Here is a 20142-nt window from a genome sequence, read left to right on the forward strand (position 1 = left end):
GGATTACAACGGTGTAGTGCATCATGAATTTTTGCCAGAAGGCCAGACAGTAAACAAAGAGTATTATTTGGGCGTTATGAGACGTTTGCGTGAAGCAATTCGCCGAAAGAGACCAGAAATGTGGGCAGAAAACTCGTGGATTTTGCACCATGATAACGCACCGTCGCACAGTGCTATCATTATTCGTAATTTTTTGACGAAAAATGCAACAAATACCATCCAACAGCCACCGAATTCACCTGATTTGGCTCCCTGTGACTTCTTTCTGTTCAATCGAGTTAAAAAACCATTACGGGGAACGCGTTTTAGCAGCCGAGAGGAAGTAATGGAAAAATCGCAGGAAGCACTGATGGACATACCGAAAACCGAATATAAAAAATGTTTCGAGGATTGGATCAAGCGCTGGCATAAGTGTGTTGCAGTCGATGGGGATTACTTTGAAGGGGACAATATAGATTTAGATGAATAAACTTGTATTTTTAATTTTCTGAATAAATTCCGGGAAATTTTTGATCAAGGTAGTATATATATATATATGAGTGTCCTCGAATGAGGACACCATTATCATTTGGACTGTCAGTGACAACTTCTCGTCGAATGAAAAATTGCTACGTCCGGCGTTGATGTTTAATGTAATTAAAATATATATCAATTAAATATCAACGTATTATCTAAAACTATTAACGTCTACTGCCAAATTTTGGTTCTAGTAAACTTTATTCCATCATTATACGGTCAGAGGAAAAATGTTATTTACTCTCATTTAAAAATACCTGACTGCATTAATTTTCACGCATGAGTGAAATGTGTATTTTTCCCTAGAAAATAAGTATTTTGATAATCGCATTACATTTGAATTTCCCTGGTTTTAAAAATAGCAATGCCGGAATTTCAAGATGGCTTAATAATGTGCTAAAATTTTTGTCTTTTACATGACACGTCAAGTATCATGATATTCTGAAGTAATCCCTTGATTGCAATTTTTAGTCATATGTGCAATTTCCACTCAACGCCATATTTGGAATGCAATATCTCTGAGTAAATGGTAGCGTAAAACTGCGATAGGTAGCAGCATTTGTCGAGGTGATTAGCTCCTTGTGGAATTGCTGTAGTCCTTAAAATTGCCCATAGAGGGCAGATCCTCCCATAGTGCAGAGAATTAGTTCGGACTTCGGCCGTTAGGTAGCAGCAGGATGGGTCGGAAACACCCGCGATTATATTCGAAGTACATATCGTGTGAAGAGGAGTTTAATATCTCTTTTCACACGATATATAGTAATGCTTCCCATGAAATAATGATATCATCCGAGCCCTCACCAAATGTACCATCCCCCTTTTCTCATTTTCTGTTTTTTTAGGGAAACAAATGATCATACGTTTGTCCAGAGGATTATTCATATGCACCATAGGAGGTTTACATATTTACATTACAAAAAACATATGTGAAAAAAATTGTAACGATATAAAATTTTTCATTTTGATTATTCAGTTAATTAAGTAAAATTACAAAAGGGATTCTTCGCCATTTCGTTCCTAATTTCGTTTTAATCAATCATCCCATTTCCAGTTAAATATGCGGCTGTATACTGAAAATTTTCATTTCATGGAAACCTCCTAATAAATATAACCACGTACACGCACAAGTTTTTGCCTAAAAAGCCTTTACAAGTTCTGCAATCATTACTAGTTTAATTTTGCTTGAAACCTGCACTTCACATTTTTCTCAAGCTTTCAGTTCCTTATATTCAACTTACATTGCATAGCCTTAGAATTATGAATTGGAGCATACATTAGCGTTAACCCTCCTTGGATCATATCTTAGTCTTACCCTTAACTCAGTAGTATCTTGACTTTCACTCGCTTCTTCAGAAATATTGTCTTTAAGGTATTATAATTATAAGGTAATCTACTGGTTAAGGTAGGTTTTTGGATAAAAACAACTGCCTAATAAATATTTTGTGACTACTAACAAAACACTCTTCAGCAACCTATTGTAAATCAGGTCCTTCTGTATCCCTGAGTACTTCCTTCATCCCGCCCAACGTCCCTATCCTGTTCCTTCCCTTTCCTCGCTTGCCTAACATTCTCCCCTCTATTACAGTTTTCAGCATGCAACTGCCGATCAATACATCCTTTCTCCATTTTTCCTGCCTCCATAAGATTTCTCCCAACAAACCACTCTCTTCACCCACCATATCAAGTACTTCCACATTGGTTTTCCATTCGATCCATTTCACCTTCTCCATACTTGTCCGCACCCACATTTCAAAAGCCTCCAGTCTACGTCTATCCACCTGCTTCAATGACCACGTCTCCGCGCCGTACATAGCTACGCTAAATATCAAAGATTTTACGAGTCTTTTCTTAATATCCTCACTCAGCGTCCCTGCCATCAACTCCTCCTTGTGAAAGCCTCTTTCCCTAGAGCAATTCTTGCGTCCCTAGAACTTTGACCGTGTTGGTTCAAAGCACTTCCGAGATACGTGAACTGTTCTACCTCCTCTAGTTTTTGCCCTCTTATTTTAATGTTTAGCTAAGCGTTTTTCTTTCTAGAAAATCGCATGACCTTTGTTTTATTAATATTAATTCTCATTCCATATCTGTCGCACTGAATTTCCAATTCAATCAGCAATGCTTGCAACCACTTGGCTGACTGACAGACTAAAGCTTGGTCATCAGCAAACCTAACTTATTTTACGAATTCCCCTCCCACTTTCATTCCTACCTCCACTTCTTCACATGCCTCTTTAAACATTTCCTCTACATACAGGTTGAACAGCAACGGTGATAATGGGCAACCCTGCCTTACACCTCTTCCTAACACTGCTCATCCGGACTCCCCGTTCCCCAAAAGCACCTGAGCAGTCTGAGACATGTACAGTTTGCGGATTAGCCTCCTATCCCTCCCATCTATTCCTATTTTCTGTAATATACTCATTAGTTTTCCCACATTCACTCTATCAAACGCTTTTTCGAAATCTACGAAACAGTCAATATGTCCTGATTGTATTCAATATTCCTCTCGATTAGTGTTTCCATTACTGCAATGGCATCACGCGTACCTCTCCCATTCCTGTTACCAGCCTCGGTGGCGGCGGGGTAACGTCCTCGCCTACCAACCCAGAGGTCGTGGGTTCGACTCCCACCTAGGTGGATTTCCCTCCATCTAGGGCTTGGTTGTATGTGACCGTCGTCAAATGTCTGTAATGTAGGGTTAGGTGGAAGAAGGGACTATTAGTCCCAACCTTGCCCAATTAAGTCGATAATAAATAAATAAAAATAAATAAATTCCTTAACCCAAACTGATCATCCCCTAAGAAATCATTTATCCTACTCTCTATCCTTTTGTTGATGAACCTGAGAACAACCTTATCTGCGAGATATATCAAACTTGTTGTCTGTAGTTCTCTCATGATGTGGCCTTTACCTTTTTCGGAATAGGAACTAACTTTGATCGTACGAAGTCTTCTGGTCAGATTCCTTCCTCATAAATACTACGAATCAGTCCGTATAGATTCTTCCTCCCACACGCGCACCTGCCCAATAGAATCGTTGGTGATGCAATTTAAAATTATATGTAAAGTATCTATAATACACTAAGGAAAGATGGGGATGAGAATGAAATTAATCACAGGGGCCTATTTTATGTTTTGGTTGTCGGATTGTGTTTTGTTAATAGAGACAAGGGTATCGTCGCTGTACCTTTTCATAGTTTTTGTCCATTAAAAACCTACCTTAACCGTTAGATTGCCGATAATGAGTATTTCATATGGGAAGGGATAGGAAAAATGGATGTTTGTCAAAAGTTTATCCGCTCCCTTTCATCCTTGCCCATCTTTAATCAACTATTCCCTTTCTGCTTTATGGCACCACAACTGGATGAATGGCAAATAAGGTGCCATGTAATAAGTATATGACTTCCTGCTCAGTCGTACATTTTGATAATATAAAATTATAATACGGTAATTATAAAGAGGTAAAGACGTATTTAAAAAATAGATTGTGAAGCTCTCTCAAAAGATCCCCAAATATTTCGAGCGTTTTCCGTCAAGTGAGGGGTCTCAAATTAAATCTAAAATAATTGTAGTATCGACTTTCTTAGAAAATAAATTCAAGCATCCTCCCATTTTTAGATTTAAAGATGTAGGCATAAGAATATTGCGTCAATAATTCCTAGAAGTCTAAGAATCAGTGGAATTAACGCGTAGAAAACACGTTGAGAACATCTTTAAAGCCGCATTAAAGCTACATTCGTCAAACTATTAATATAGGCATGATGTAATATTAGTTATACATCTGTAATTACCGTTAAAGGTAGGTTTTGGATGGACAAAGGCTAAACTACGATTATTGTCTTTGCCTCTCCCAAAAAAACACAATCTGGCATCTGACATTACCCCAAAGGCTTCTTCAAAACCATAATATCTGTATTTCAGTCCACCTTTCATCCTGTCCAACGTGCACATCTTTTTCCTATCCCTTCCTCGATTGACTAACGCTCTTTTCTATATCACATCTTCGAAATTCCATCGCCAATCCAAATGGTCAGCATCCAACATTTTTGCCTTCTTTGGATTTCTAAAATCAACCCATTTCCTGGCCCCCAACATGCCTAACCAAAACTTACTCGTTTTCCCTTCTCTGCATTTGTCCCTCTTCATCTTTCTCCACACATACATAAACACATACATCTCCACAATAACATTATACGGATTGCCAGTTATCACTGCTTCCTCTATGTTTACGAACTATGGTGACTCAACAGCTCCTTTCACGTGATCTCGTGGAGACTTAGAAGAGTATGATGTAATTTATTCCAAGGAGTTAATTGTAACAGTATAACTAATAGTAATGCATATTACTCATGCTCACGACATTGAAACTTTGTTAAACGAACGTCTGTTGTAATTTATTTGCGCCTCCCACGTGCCTTTTCATGTACGTATTTTTTTATCTCGTCCCTGGGATTCTTCAAACTTGAAATTTCTCGCTTTCTTCTGGAGAAGGTTTCCAAACCTTAACTCGCATTGGAAAGGTGTTATGGCGTCCCGCAGCCTCCAATGCCTTGCCGACGACCCTTCGATTTCACACCGCGCGTCCCTCACTCATTCCTCACCCTTCACGCTTTCCTTCGACCCTCCTCCAGCCCCTTAGTCCCTCCCTGAGGAGTGATTAACCACCTGGAAAATTCGCTCGTTAGGGAAGTGTCCCGAAAAATACTTGTCCCAATCAATCATTTTCGAAGTTAGGTTTAACGGAGGTCTTCGCGGTAAGGGATCATTACCAAAATGTTCCCCTGTGTCTCTCACCTTTTGTTTATGCTTTTCAATCCCTATGGTTTGAAAATGAAATTGATTTTGGGATGAGATAGGAAATATGTCGTGTTTTTCCACTCAAATCTCTCCACCTGTATAATTTATGTTTTCACCTTCGTGTGGGTTGATATCCATTTCTCTTAAGTAGGCCGAACAAGGTGAAGTTTGAATAGGGTCGAAAAAATTGTAACACCTAATCATTGCCTACATTTTAGGTAGAAAAATGGTAATGAGACGTTGCTATGGACGAGCTTTGAAGTGGTTCCGCCGAGTATATCTGGAACTACTAGCAATGGAATCCGTCTCACAACATATCCGTTGTCGTCAAAGAATTATGTCACCAGAATCTCAAGTCAGTTCAACTCGAGAGTTTTTACACTCCCTAGTAACCTCTTTAATGTTAAACCTCCTGGAGAGAAAGTGATCTTGAAATAATATATTGTGTACCTTTAAATTTCTAAATAGACAATTTTCTTACTTTTAAGCAATTTCTCACGTTTAACTTTTTTAAAATGTTGATTGCGGTGATGCAATTAGGAAACTACAACTACGATTATAGAATTAAGTTCAACAATTAAATCAAGTATTAATAGCATGAAAGCGTTTGATTTTTTTTAAATAACAAGGTAGAGTACAGCTTTTAGATTGTAACTTTGTCAATTGCTTATTTCACGAAAAAATTTTGTGCGGAATGAAAAGGCTTTAGTGGTTCTATTTATAGACTACGTAGGAAGAATGATCGGATTCTAGCAAATTATCTACCTCTTCATAATCCCCGCGAGCTGCCTCAAGGGGGTGTGGCGGGTGGTATTAGGTCACTACGCGTAATAGGGAACAATACCACATGCAAAAACAACAACATGGAAAACTACCCCCACAGCAGCGCACACACTCATGCAAAAATCCCTTCATCCAACACTTATGCAAACACATATACCATAAACCAACCAACAACTGCAACCCAGGATGCAGCAAGAATGCTGTTATTAGTGTAATTTTGGAGCTGTCTTAAAGCTAGATGCATCGATACATTGAAATATTAACTTAATCGAAGAAGGTAAATAGGTTGCTCTCGAATTAGGATTTCACTACGCAATAAAGTCACTTTGCCAATAAGGGGATTAGAAACAGGAAAAAATTCACCGCAGACAGGGTTCGAACCTACAGGGGCAATGCCCACTATATTTCAAGTAAAACTCATTAACCACTCGGACACCGCAGCCATTATACAATAATGAGGTAAATGTAGGTACCAGCGTTATCTTAAACCCCGACCTACAGGTACTTAGTGAATTTATTGTGTTTCAAAATAAATCATTAAATATATTATAAAAAATAACAATGTTATGTATTTTTACTTCAACTCCTGCCAGTGCATGCATGCAGCAAGTTAGAATCCTGCCACTGCTGACATTACAACACAAAGAATGGAATATTAATATTCCATGGCTTTATTTACTTCTTTTAAAGTTTCTTTTTTCTTTAAACTAAATCAGTGGTTACTTGAAGCTTAAATATTGTTTAAAATGCGAGGATCACTCTTTTACGTGTAAGCCGTCGTGACTCTCACTCTGCTGCCGTAAATATGCCAAATGTAATTCTCTTTCCATTCGTCCCATTTTACAATCCATTTGCACTAAAAATATTTCTAAGAAACTGTGCTTTGAATGGGAGAGTGTGCACTTAACGGTCTACAAATAACTATGCGAAATCATTCGGTTGTCTTTTGGGCGAGGAGTGGGTGAAGTACTTAATGAATACCGCTCCCGCATTAACGTTCGTTCTCCCGAAGCTGCGCTTTTAAGACGTATCCTCGCTTAATCCCTTGCTCCGAATACCTGAAGCTTCCCTTGAAATTAAAATCCCTGCTTCGCCAATGAGTTCCGGTTTGGGATCTTGTTTTCATACCTCTTAGCCTACCCCATTGCTCAAAAACCCCAAAATTCTTCCCCAGACCTGTTTCCCCAATTCCAACATTTCTCGTTCTTTTAGGAACACACCTTCAGCGCCTTCTCTGCTGCCCCCTCACCATCACTTTCTTGGTTCTCGTCTTTGATCCTTATCTCTTCGCCATACCTTTCACGACCTTTCCCTCCCGCTGAAGACGGATGGCCAGTCTTCCCTCTAAAATGAATAGATGTAGCCGGAACGATTCGGTGGGCCTGATTAATGATAATACGCTTTACGGCATTCTTTGTGGCTAGTACTACACCTCTAAATATATTTCATTTCATTTTCTTGAATGCGAAAATACATAATTCCGGCTGATGGGCTTCGCGAAGGAAATGTTTCCTTAACAGCCGCTTAGTACATGCCATCCCAAAGTACTCTAAGCGTCAACTAAATAACTACTTTGTGCATAGTCAACTGGGATTTCTACTGTATACGGACTAAAGAATTTTAAGGCTTTACTATAGCTATCGGTTTTAAATATCGATAATTTGTTTACCGTTATTTCTCACTTAAACCAGTGCACCTGTAGTGTGTAACATATAAATCTCTTTTTAATTAGGTACTACAAAAACTGAATGGTGCCCAGTTGGATGCTTAGACTACATTTAAAAGCAGCCATGGGATTTGAGCGATGAAACTGTGAATAATAATGAGAAGAAGGACAGCGGAGGAGTTTGAAGGTGAGCTGATGGTTTTTATATAGTTTAAAAAAAAACACATTTCCGGATGGGTGCCGACCTCTTTTTCTTCTTTTATGGCAGCTTGGTTTTGAGTGACATTTTTATAATTACATCTTGAGCACAGGAATGGTTTGAGAGCCTGCCCGGCCCTTTAATTGGCAATGTACCTGTCCATTATTCAATATTATAATTGTGAGTGATTACTGAGAAAATTACACTTTCATTTCATCTAATCATTGAGTATAAAATCAGAAAAATACAAACAGCGAAAGCGTCATCAAGTGACAGTCACGAAATTTCAAAAGAATATTCATTTTCAGTACGCATTTCCTATCCGCGTTGCGATGTGACAATGCTTTTGACGTTTGTATGCATTTTAATAGAGAAATTCGTCTCCAACCACGAGTTGAATGCGTAACGAAGGATAATTATTAAAACTTAATTTGGTTTCTTCTATGTAAATGTTATTAAGAATTCTTTTGACAATTTTGAAGAGTTCTATAGTTTTTGCAAAGTTGCTTTTTGAGAATAACTTCATCACTTTTAACCAAGATACTTAAACTATGGTTTTTAACTTTTATAAATTCTCAAATTTTCTCAGAAACACTTGATCATTTCATTAATTTTTTTTAATCCTCTGTAATCATGGCGCAATATATCGCAGGATCTCTCCCAAAAATAAATATCTAGGTGTATATTATCATCTGTTTAGACTCTAATGGAATTATCCACAAAGAAAAGGTACTTCAGGGGCAGACAGTTACCAGTAAGTTTTGCGTGGAAGATTAAAATGTTGTGCTCACAGGAGCAAGAGGATTGCAGCTACATTGCCATCATTTTATTTTTCATATTGCTAGCGATTTATTTGTGTAATCTCATAATCGTTTGTTCTGAAGATTTCATTTAGAAGTTAGTAATGTACATTATAATTTATGTAATCTCTGAGGTTTAAAGGGCAGATTAATTCATGATACGGCGGAATATTACATTTTTCCCATCATAATTCATGTCACGAGAGGGCTTGATTTGAGCTTAGCTCCACTGGTTGTTAAAATGGTACCATTTTAATAGGATTTTCGTCAAACCCACAAGGCCAGACTTAGCTTTTCCCGAGTTAGCACTTTCATAGAATGAATATATGTCCAGCATTAATTTATCCGTTTTATTATTTTGCATTTTTCTTTTTGGCACATTGTTCTCATACAAGAGCGATTTGTATAAAGTGATTTACATTTTATTTTTGCGTTTTATGTGCCTATCTACTCAAATTTCTGGGCAGTGATTTTATCCCCGGTTCTCTCTGCGAAACAACAGGGTTGGAAATTTCTCCGTGCTTAACGTTACCACTTTAATGGCTCTTAAATAATTTTGGACACAATAATTCCATAGTTGGTAATAAATGAAGTTTTATACATTTATATATATATAAATAATATATATTATATATATATATATATATGTATATATATATGTATATATATGTATATATGTATATGTATATATGTATATGTATATATATATATATGTATATATGTATATGTATATATGTGTGTATATATATGTGTGTATATATATATATATATATATATATATATATATATATATATATATGAACTATAGCGTTAGTATTAACGCAGGCTAACATTTCAGAGAAATCAATCATGCTATGCAGTAACGTAAATACTAAACGGTCTCAAACTTTCTCTTTCATTAATACAATACGTAGACTTTAAATTTGTCACTAGACCTACACATAATTATCTAAGTACATTCGTGTATACACGTACAACGATGTTAAAGTTTTATTCAAAGAATGCATCATCAAAAAAACTGAGGAAATGTTACTTCATTTCAATCGTACTTAAAACACATATAAATTAGTAATGACCGGACTGCTTAAACTTTCTGCACTCCTTAAATTATCTGACAAATACATTAATTATAATCAAAAACGAATAATTTAAGTCTCAATTCCGGTTAGCGACCGAGCAGCAATTTTTAGCTATGTGAGAATGTCTATAATTAGGTACTGCTAGAAATGCAAGAATAAAATAAAGGAATAGCGATAAGGCTTGGCATCTCAACCATGGTGTCAGATATACTGAAATAACGACAAATGAAATAAAGTTGAATCCAAACAGGAACTTGTATAGAAGGGAGAGATATTAATGGTCTCTACAATGCATAGAAATTTTCATGGGTTCTTAAACTCAAAGCTGTTAAGAAAATATGGCTTGAAAAACAAATTAATCTTGTTGACCGAGTCTTTGCAATCGATTTTTAATTTATATGAGATTGAGGATATATTTATCTAGAACTGAACAAGTGCCGTTTGAGGAAGCACAAAGGCCTGCATTATTTTCACTTTGAAAATAAACTTCCTGCTCCATTTATATTATACACATAGCATCTTGTTATTTTTTTAAGTCAAAGAAGAAATGCACATATTACAAGCAAAAAATGTCTAGTAATGAAGTAAGACACCTGATGTCGTTCAAAGACATTGATTTTCCTGTAGCTAACTTTTTGGCCACCATTATTCTTTTAGGAAATCCAAAGCGTTTTACTCCGTTATACATTGATGTTCATTTAGCAGACCATTCTATTACCGTATTTCATACTCACCTGTCAAAGTAGTGGTTTTGAAAATCGTAGGGCATAGAATCATTCCAGTGATACAGAAGAAATTTTCTCAAAACATTCTGCGAATTAGAACAGCTCTTTAGTCGGCGAGGCATTCAACCTGCTTTGATTGGCCGGGCCTCCTTACTAGCTTAATATTCAAAACAGAATGCCGGATTACGAAACGGGCACCAACCAAAATAGTTCGGGAAAATGTGGCAATTCATTGAGGAATAGAGCAAACTGGGTAAGCACTGTAATTCAGTAGCGGGAGATTTCTGCGAGGGTGATGATAAAGGATCGGGTGAGGAAGTTAGAGGTGTCTTTCACCCGTAATGGTCATGAATTTCATTTGAATCGTGGGAAGTAAGGGATATTGAATATTGGAAATAGCTCCCGGCTGGAATGCGAACTCTCTAAAGGACAGACCCCAAATGCTGTCGTGAAGAGACGAGTAGTGTTTGTCGGCATGGATTATGTTATGTGTGCCGGAGGTGCATTGGGAAGGTGTATTGAAACTAGATATTTCTGAATCCTCTTTGCAGTAAATTATTGTGTGCAGGTGGTACTTCGAAAGATATATCATGCTTTTTTATTCTATCGGCCATTTAGTATGCGCAAAATGGAACATTCATATCTTTCATCAAGCCCTGACCTATTTTCCTGTACCCTGATTCCGATTATGAATACATGTATGTACAAAATATACTCATTCATGAAAGTGGCACTCATTTTCGTAAAACTGGAGTACCACACTGATACCATTACAGGAAGAGTTCGTTGGGTTATTTCTGGCACCCTAATCACTAATTGGATTTAATGGTTTTATCTTTCTTCAAATTTAAGCTCTGCTATTCAATTCCCTTAAAGTTAAAATATGGCCGAAAGAGATGTTTTTATGTAAGATATACTAAAAATGACTTGGATTCCCCCGGGTCAGGGGTTCCATATTTTGCTTATTGGGTTAGGGGTTCCATATTTCAATACGGAACCCCTGACCCGGTGGGAGACCCGAGGGAACTTCATGAAGCAAATACGCCGGGAAAGCACCAGATCTTACGATGCAGTAGGAGTTTCGTAAAATGTATAGTGATGTGTGAGTCAATTAAATAACACATTTATTTTGAAGTGACATTACCAGAGCAGGTGTAGAAATTGCATAATAAATGTTCTATATTAGTTTTCAAATATCTCATTATAATTCAAAACTTGTGAATTATAATTAGGTGAAAATAGTCGTATTTTTTATGCCTCGTTGGTTATGCTTGAGGTTTTATCTTCTTCATCAGAAATTATTCTTACATTTTGATACTTAAATGCTCATTAGCATTCACACTTAGGCAAGTGCTCTTTCACACTGACAGCATGGTACATCAAGCTAATAAAAGCGGCCAGAAAAAACATTTTTAATGATGGTTTTTGAGTGAGTTAATTTACCGTACCGTTCCCAGGGTATTTTTTGACTTTTCTGAAAATTACCTATGGGTAACTTCATCAAATTTCTAAAGGATATGAATTTATGAGCTATGGGTTTAAAAGAATAGAGGTTAAAAAAAGCAGAACATTTATTTTATTCCCCATCTTTGTACACACACACGCACACATATAATCATTCAAATTATTTTGACTCATTGAAGGTGATCAGGAATTGATACAACAGTTCCGCATGTAATTCAATGATAGTGGTGATATGTAATTTGATTGCAACAAATTTTGATTTACACATCTTCAGAATCACCATTCCAACCTTCCCACATTTTTGTTTTAATCATTGCTTTTAATACAACACAGTTTCTTTAGCTCAGATGCTGCTAAAAATAAACAAAATGCATAGACTAACCACAGCCTGTCTCCACAAAACATTTCATAATTTCTGACAAATTTATTCACACTTAAAAATTTTATTTTTAGCACATAAAAGGTTGAGCTTCACGCAGAAAAATGGAAAGGACGAAAGGGCAGATTTTCGCGCCCTCTCATGTTTCTTTCTGTTGCGATGACTTTTCGGGCGAAGGATTTTTTTGATGGGTAAATATGTGAAATACGTAATCATTGCATTTTAAACTTTATTACACTGCAGGCAGTCACTAGGTCCCCTGATTAGGCTTAAAACACAAACACTGTAGTCCGGGCAATGTTGATAGCTCCCATTTTATTCAGAAAAAGGGTTGTATCACCAAGCAGTGTTCAAAGTTTATTTATTGTTAACTGTCACTTTGTTTCTTCATGCATCTGCGAGAATGAGGTTGACATCGATGCACGTTTCAATTCTACTTAATATATATTTATGTATACTTTTAAGAACCTAAATTACAAAAACGTTTACTTTTTCATATTATCATTGTTTGAAAAGTGTTGCGTGAAAGAAACCATTTGCCACCATTCTATAAACGAAAGAAATCGGCCACTACGTTTTGAAGAGTGAAACTCTTTTGGGGTCAGATTAGGAAAATCAGACCGAAGGGTTCCATTTTGACTAGTACGCACCTAAAAAAATCAGTTCTTAGAAAAACTATTACGTTCCTCGTCAATACATTAAATAGCACTATGATTTACTACATTCTTTCTTTTTAAATAAATTTAAAATTATTTACACACACCTAATGCTCTTCTCATTGCCTTTGAAAACCATTTGATTACACTAAATTTTTATGAAAGCGTTAGAAACACATCAATCGGCGAAATTGTTGTATAATTTTTTTCACAATCTTTCCGTAAAACATAATAGGAATTCCGATAGTTTCTTGGTCGGTTTACTGAAGTATAGGGGAAAGGGTTTCTACGGTAGAAAATATATTTGCATAGGGGTATTACGCAGTTAGAAGTTTCCAAATGTAAAACAATTGAATTCGCACACACTCTCACTCACTATGTGTATTCTGAGAAAAGACTCGACTAATTTTCAGTTCACATTTTAAACCCCTACAAGATTTTTTTTCTGAAAAGACCGCCGTACTAAATTTTGGCGTCATATTTCTCAAGTGCAGTAGAGAATGTCGTTTCTGTTTCCATATATATTTCTATCATGAAAGAAATATTGGGTAAGAGAGAGTGAGCAGATATTTATTTTTTATAATAAATAAATATCGCAGGGACCTACATAAGATTTTTATACACAAAGGTTTTTCTTATTTATATCACAAGTTAGAAAAGGTAGTGCGTCGCACTCACACTTAGCGTGAACAACCAACACTTAAACTACCTGCTTCATCGCCTTAGGTAATGAAAACGATCATTCTTTATCTTGATCCAAATATAAATTATGTAATATTACATTTTCCTTTTCTCATTTTTATTAAAACCATTGGTCGAATCCTCTCTTCAATCTTTACCTCCACTCGTCGCTTTTCCAATAACAACACGAGAGGATATAAATATTATAATAATTATTTATTTGCTATCATACACGCGTAGTGCACCCTGTGAAAAGCTTACTGTGTCGTGATTATTCGACAATCCTACCTGTTGATGAAAGGGGAAGGTAAAATCGCGCTCGAATGATCTAACGAGGAAAAATATATACACATCGCATTGATTTACTCTTATCAGAAGGTAAAACTTACAGTGCATTCATCTATTTGTTATCGTCGATCAATTTATTATTCGAGCATCTCCAACCCCTGAAGAGTCCACGACTATCGTGGTGAGCATAATTTTCATTTTCTCCCTAACTACTCCTGCAATCAGGTTCTCTAATCAAAATGGATTTCTTTTGACTGTCCATCAATCAAACCAACGACATGCTATAGAAACGTAATCGAAATATCTAACAATTGGGGATCAGCATAGTTCACTACTAATACAACGGCCACAGCAAGAAAGGGTGACTTCGATAATTGACGAAAATAAAGTACACATTTTGCTGCATTTATTTACATGAAACCTCCATTAATCGCGCTCTAGGAGATAGAACATTCGCGCATTCAAGCAAAAGGAGGTTGACGCACACTGCCATTCAGTCGCTTACATAAAATCATTCACACATATATCTCTTGATGATTTGTTGCTATCAATATTATTATCATTATACAAGCGTCCACCCCAGTATAGGGCACACGGAAAAGAATGATTGTCCATGAGAGGATAAATATTCTTCATTTTCCTCGCACAAAGCCCCTCGGAATTCTCGCCTTCCTTCAATAGGTACATAAACAACGTTTCCACGAAATGGGTTATCATTTTTGGACATCAAATTCCATTAATGTTTCCATCAAACCTTCGAAATATAACGACCACACTCTTGAACGGCGGTTTCTGTTGATGCGTCGATGCTGGGTGCGTGATGCTTAGAGGCGGAGGGTCGCCTTAAATGGGAGCGTAGCCAAGATTTTTTCTCTGGAGGAAGAGATGGATCTCCCTGAAGGAGGGCCTCTCAACGTCGTTCCTTCTCCAGCACTCGCCCATGAGGTCCGCGATATCCTTGGAGCAGTTTGGGGGCCTCGGCAGGGGCACGAACTGGGCGTCGTTCTCGACGAGGTGGTGGAGATGCTCGACCACCTGGCAGTCGCCCAGACCCTCGTAAGGCCTCCTGCGCGCCAGAGTGAAGATCTCCCAGAGGAGAACCGCGTACGCCCAGACGTCACTCTTGGTCGTGTATTTACCCTGTGGGCCGCGAAGGGTGAAGGAGGAAATTAGAACATGGTTGGCATAGAGTTTTAGTTAAATAAGTCTAATAGCCATTGAATTTTATTGAATAAGGACAACAAATTTAAAAAAAAACTGCAGGGAAAGGAATGTGCTGTTGCGTATAAGAACACTGAACAGTATTGTGAACATCAAAAATCTCCACAGAATAGCTTTCCCCGTTGCGGGAGGATTTATTCATACTGAGGATGTTTGAAGGGAATTAATTGGAAGAAAAAATATTATCGGAAAAATTCTTTCCATATGATCTAGTTTACAGTACGAACTATATTTTCACAATTTATAATGGAAACAAGTATGTACACAAATTTTACAGAATTTGGAATAAATTGTTTCTTTGTAGACCAGGGCCGATCAAGCTTATAACAGTTCAAGGGGAAAATTGTCCGCCGAGTATTTATAGAATTAACATAACGCATTGTACTTACCAAGAAAATGGATTCCCAGGCCATCCATCGAATAGGTATTGCCATTTTCCCGTCAACCTTGTAATAATCACCACTGTAGACCTCATTTTCAGTACCGAAGTCGGATATTTTAATCTGATAAGCTTTACCCACCAAGCAATTTCTAGAAAAGAATTGGGAAAAAAATTAAAGTGCTGTTTACAATAATTTATTCGGCAATAAGTGCGTGCAAGTATAAAAACGCAGCAATTGTATATTAAAAATAAATGTTATTTCTCTTCGTGTTTTCTTATATAATACTGCTTGTCACAATTAGCACCCATACTACATATCTGGATGTTCTCATCCTGTTAAACACTGAGCATTCTCGTCAAGTCTGCGTTATTTGGGCCATGAAGGGACCGTTTTATCTATTAAGCCGCTCAAAATTAATGGAAGATATCGCTCCTCGTGACATGAGGGCAATTCTACGTGAACTTTTTTAGTGCGCGCTACTTTTTCTATCCCATGGTTCGACCCAAAGACCGTCACAAACAGGCATATCTGCCAGACATTGGAGCATATCTATGGCAACCCCAATAAGAATACATAGAGCACGGTGTTACTTTCAGGCGGCCCACCAAAGGGATCCAAAACCCTATAATCATCCCATTACCGCTGATTGGCCGTTAACTGGGGATCCCGACTGGTGGAAGGGTGCGGGGCGTCCTTTCTCACGAACGGAGTGCTGGGCGGGGGTCGCGCTCCTTTCCCCGAACTCCCTGCAACCGTCTAGATACTCATCGCGCTCTTCCATCTCACGTGCCGCGTTAGTTATTTCAAATGTTCACGTTCAATCTCTTCTGCCTTCCTCCCGGTGAACCATAACGAACGTTCTTGGAAATCTCGTGAACATTTTGAAACTTTATGGTGCCGAACATAATCATCAGGACGGAAACAATTTATATAAAAAAGTGGATTCGTTCGTTGGAATTACTTTCGAATGCATGGTGCTCTGTCCGAATTCTTTCTGATGCTTAAATTCGACCATTTCAAAACTAGTCGATAGGGAGTGCTCATAGGTTCTTGTCCCTTCGCATTCATAGGTGTTTTTTTACTCGCATTGGGTTTTAATTGATTTAATTTATTCTACATTATGACCTCAAGTTTTAGAGCAAGTTAAAACGCAACTACTTATTACAAATTTTCGTCCTCGTAATATTTTTTCTATATCTCAAAGTAAAAATATGTTTATCACACGTTTTAGTAAGGGGAAGCTGTTTATACCGCATGAGACATCTAGTAATGCAGTAAAATACGTAAAGTAGATATCTGGGTTGGTTCTTAAAATATTTTCTGAGTGTTGATAATTATTTATGTCAAATGCAGAGTGGTGAAGTGGAATGCAATTCTAAACAAATCAAACGCTAACGGTTTTGAGTATTATCCTCGGGTGTAATGCCTCCAAATCGCAATGAAGTCGGCTATGGTGGATACCGTGTTCTTGGTATGGTTAATATTATGAAACGTGCGTCATGCGAGCTTTGACCCCGGCGACCGGAGTCTTCTTCATACATTTTACGATACCACGAGGCATGCCGTGTCCTTATGTAACGATGGGACGCCTGTCGACGTGGTTTGGCGGTCAATATTTCAAAGCACTCCCTATAACTATTTCCTCCCTCGCACGAAAGGAAGTCGGAAAGAAGGAAGGAGGGCCATTGCTTCCTCGTCTTCAGTGCCTCTGCAGGGCGATAAAAAAGAAAAGAATGGAACGTGCGTGGGAGGAGGATCGGTTTCCGGTTGGATGTTCTTTAAGCCTAGTCGACAGCTAGGAGGGAGTTGAATGGGAAGAGGAGTGGGGGAGACTCTTATGCTGGAAACATTGTTACCTGTAAGACCACTTCATCATAAATTTCCTAACGTACAAGTCAGACTTGAGGAAAAAACAAGAAACATGACAAGGAAGCAGAATTTGTAGCGCTCACCTCGTTGCTAGGTCTCGGTGTACGAAGTTAAGCGTCTCCAGGTATCGCATCCCGGATGCGATTTGTGCGGCCATGTAGAGCAGACAATTAAAGCTGGAAAAAGAAAGTATTATGAGAATACATTTTTTTCTAGTGTCGCGTCTTTTTTCCTGACCTTAAGGCCTACAGACTTCTGTTACCTTCCCAACCACCTTTAGCATTGCGTGACCGATGTCAATATTTTTCTATTGATCTGCAGGCTATATCATTCAGTAATACACTCCAATATTTTTAAGGATAATGTAAATAAATATGTGTATTAATAACAGCAAATGATTGTAGTAGTTTTCATGCAAGTACTTTTGAATGAAATTTTCTTCAATTGATCACATTTAATAATCACAGTCAATTCAATTTAAAAAATTTTACACGCGTGTGCAATCACAAACAATGCCATTTTAACTATCTTTTCCCATTTACAACTTTTTTGGATCATTTTTTCCACATTTTAAATTGGTCATACGGTGGTAAACAAGTTTGTAGTTTGAATTCTCGCATCCCTCTTAATACAGATACGTACCTGAGCGTCTTGACTCCTGCAAGGTGATGGGTTGGAGGTGGTAGTGTCTTGGCGGCTGATCCCTCCGCAGGAACGTGCGTTTTTAGGAATTGGTTCAAATCCCCGTGGTCCAAGTACTCCATGATAACACAGAGGGGTTCTTCCCGTGCGCATGCGCCAAGAACCCGAGCAATATTTGGATCTTCTAGAGCAGCTAATATCCGAACCTCTCTTTGGAAATCAGCTCTGAAATGTTTGAAATGTAGATAAGTACAATTAATCGTGTACATAAAGAGACATTAAGAATTATACAAAGATTATCTCAAAATTCTCACCAGAGTATGTACCAATATAAAAAGCTTTTCTCACTGTAAATTATGTTCTAAGTTTGATTTTACAATTTTCTGTAATCAGTCGTCTTAAAAATAGAATAATTATATATATATCGTAAATTTGCCAAAACCGCAATTGACACCATTTTGTAAGTAAGGAGAATTTTATAATATCACTCCATACGTTTTACCTTGATTAATTCGTTAATCACCTTGGTTCATAGATTAAATCTAATGCAATAATCTAGTGCTATTTTGATTTCAGATGGCATTTCAGTCATCATCTTATTGATCGTAAATCACGAAAATGCAAATCGCATTATTTCTCCAAGAAAAGACCTAGAGCAATATAATTGTCCACATGAAATCCAATCAAGTATCTAGCAGATCTCAGTATAATTTTTCCCTTGTCGATAGGGCTATTTTATTTTGTCTAGTGTGAGATTTTCTACGAACGAGTATAAATACTGATTTTAGATTTCAGTTTTGATTTACCGTTAAGAAAAGAACTAATATACGACGGTTCATTGTATTATACTTATGGCTTATCAATGAAAGAGGAAGTTTACGCATTTCCGAAATACAGCAGCATAGATTGGATGTGTTTGGGCGATCCCTCCGGAAAATGTCCGTTTGTGGACAGCTTGCGTTACGATTAAACATGATTCCATACTTTTTAATGTAGGAATAGTGTATCAATAAAACTTCAAAATTGAAAATCGCAATTGTAATCTTAATACCTATCATATCAGTAGACATCCGACATTAATTATTTTTTTGCACAAAAATCTTCCTCTCTTCGTGAATTTATCAGGGGAATGGGAAATAAAACAATATTCTTTATTAGATCCTCCCAAAATTTCTGTGGAAAATTTGCCGAACCTTTTAGTTAACACTGTATTGGTCCAATGACCTTTCTTACCCTCGATTAATTTTAATAACTTCTCGACCAATTTTGATAACTTCCTCTCCATTTTTCCTATTCCCTCCGACTGTTATTGCGGCGCTGTAGACTAAAATTTTAACGCCTCCCACTGGGAATGAGGTGCGTTCACGAATTCGCAAAATTTGTGGGCGGAGGGAAAGATTTCATCGGATCGGGTACGGAGAGATGCTAGCGAGATATGAAGAGAGAATGGTGACTGAAAGCGACCCTCATATCCTCACGGCTTCTCGTTTTTATGAAGTGTTGAGGTGGAAGTGGGAAGAATAAGGCTCCTTTAAACATTAAATTCGGGGAAGAGGATGGTGGTGATACTGGTTGGTTGGAGGCTAGATGGAGTGATTATAATTATGTGGGACGTCGGAGATGATGAGACGGGACGGTGGCGGTGGGGTTTGAGGTCGTTGCATCCCATTCGGTCCTTTCCTGCTCAGCCTTGAGTCTTTGTCGGCTCCCGCGCGTCGCGGCTGCTTCTCCTCCACCCCACACCAAACCCCGCCCCTTCTCACTCCCTGGTGGTCTGCCGGCATTTTCATACATAGCCGCATCCCCCCTACTTTGCCCCGCTCCTTAATATAACTCAAATTTCAGGGCGGTTGTCATGCAAATCAGACGTCTGAAAAACGCGTCCGAGGATTCTGGCTGAGGTCGGTCGACTGGAATTGGCGAGGAAATGACTACTAAATGTAGGCTCTGGGTGACGGGAGGAAAAGGCAATTTTATAACCTGAATTGGCGGTTG

At 37.7% G+C, this 20142-nt stretch overlaps 1 protein-coding gene across 1 annotated transcript in view; it reads right to left on the bottom strand.

Annotated features, from left to right (window-relative positions):
• Positions 1-12150: 12150 nt before the first annotated feature.
• The window catches only part of LOC139690729 (discoidin domain-containing receptor 2-like), a 335984-nt gene continuing 327992 nt past the window's right edge, over positions 12151-20142 (bottom strand). The window contains exons 15-18 of the mRNA XM_071588251.1: positions 18148-18372; positions 17589-17681; positions 15643-15784; positions 12151-15172 (exon numbers count right to left, since the gene is read on the bottom strand). Of these exons, the coding sequence (XP_071444352.1) occupies positions 14876-15172; positions 15643-15784; positions 17589-17681; positions 18148-18372 (757 nt within the window). The 3' untranslated portion in view covers positions 12151-14875. The remainder of the gene's footprint in view (positions 15173-15642; positions 15785-17588; positions 17682-18147; positions 18373-20142) is intronic.

The sequence above is a fragment of the Hetaerina americana genome, unplaced genomic scaffold, assembly GCF_022747635.1.
Source record: "Hetaerina americana unplaced genomic scaffold, ioHetAmer1.1.p SCAF_3, whole genome shotgun sequence".
Taxonomy (NCBI): Eukaryota; Metazoa; Arthropoda; class Insecta; order Odonata; family Calopterygidae; genus Hetaerina; species Hetaerina americana.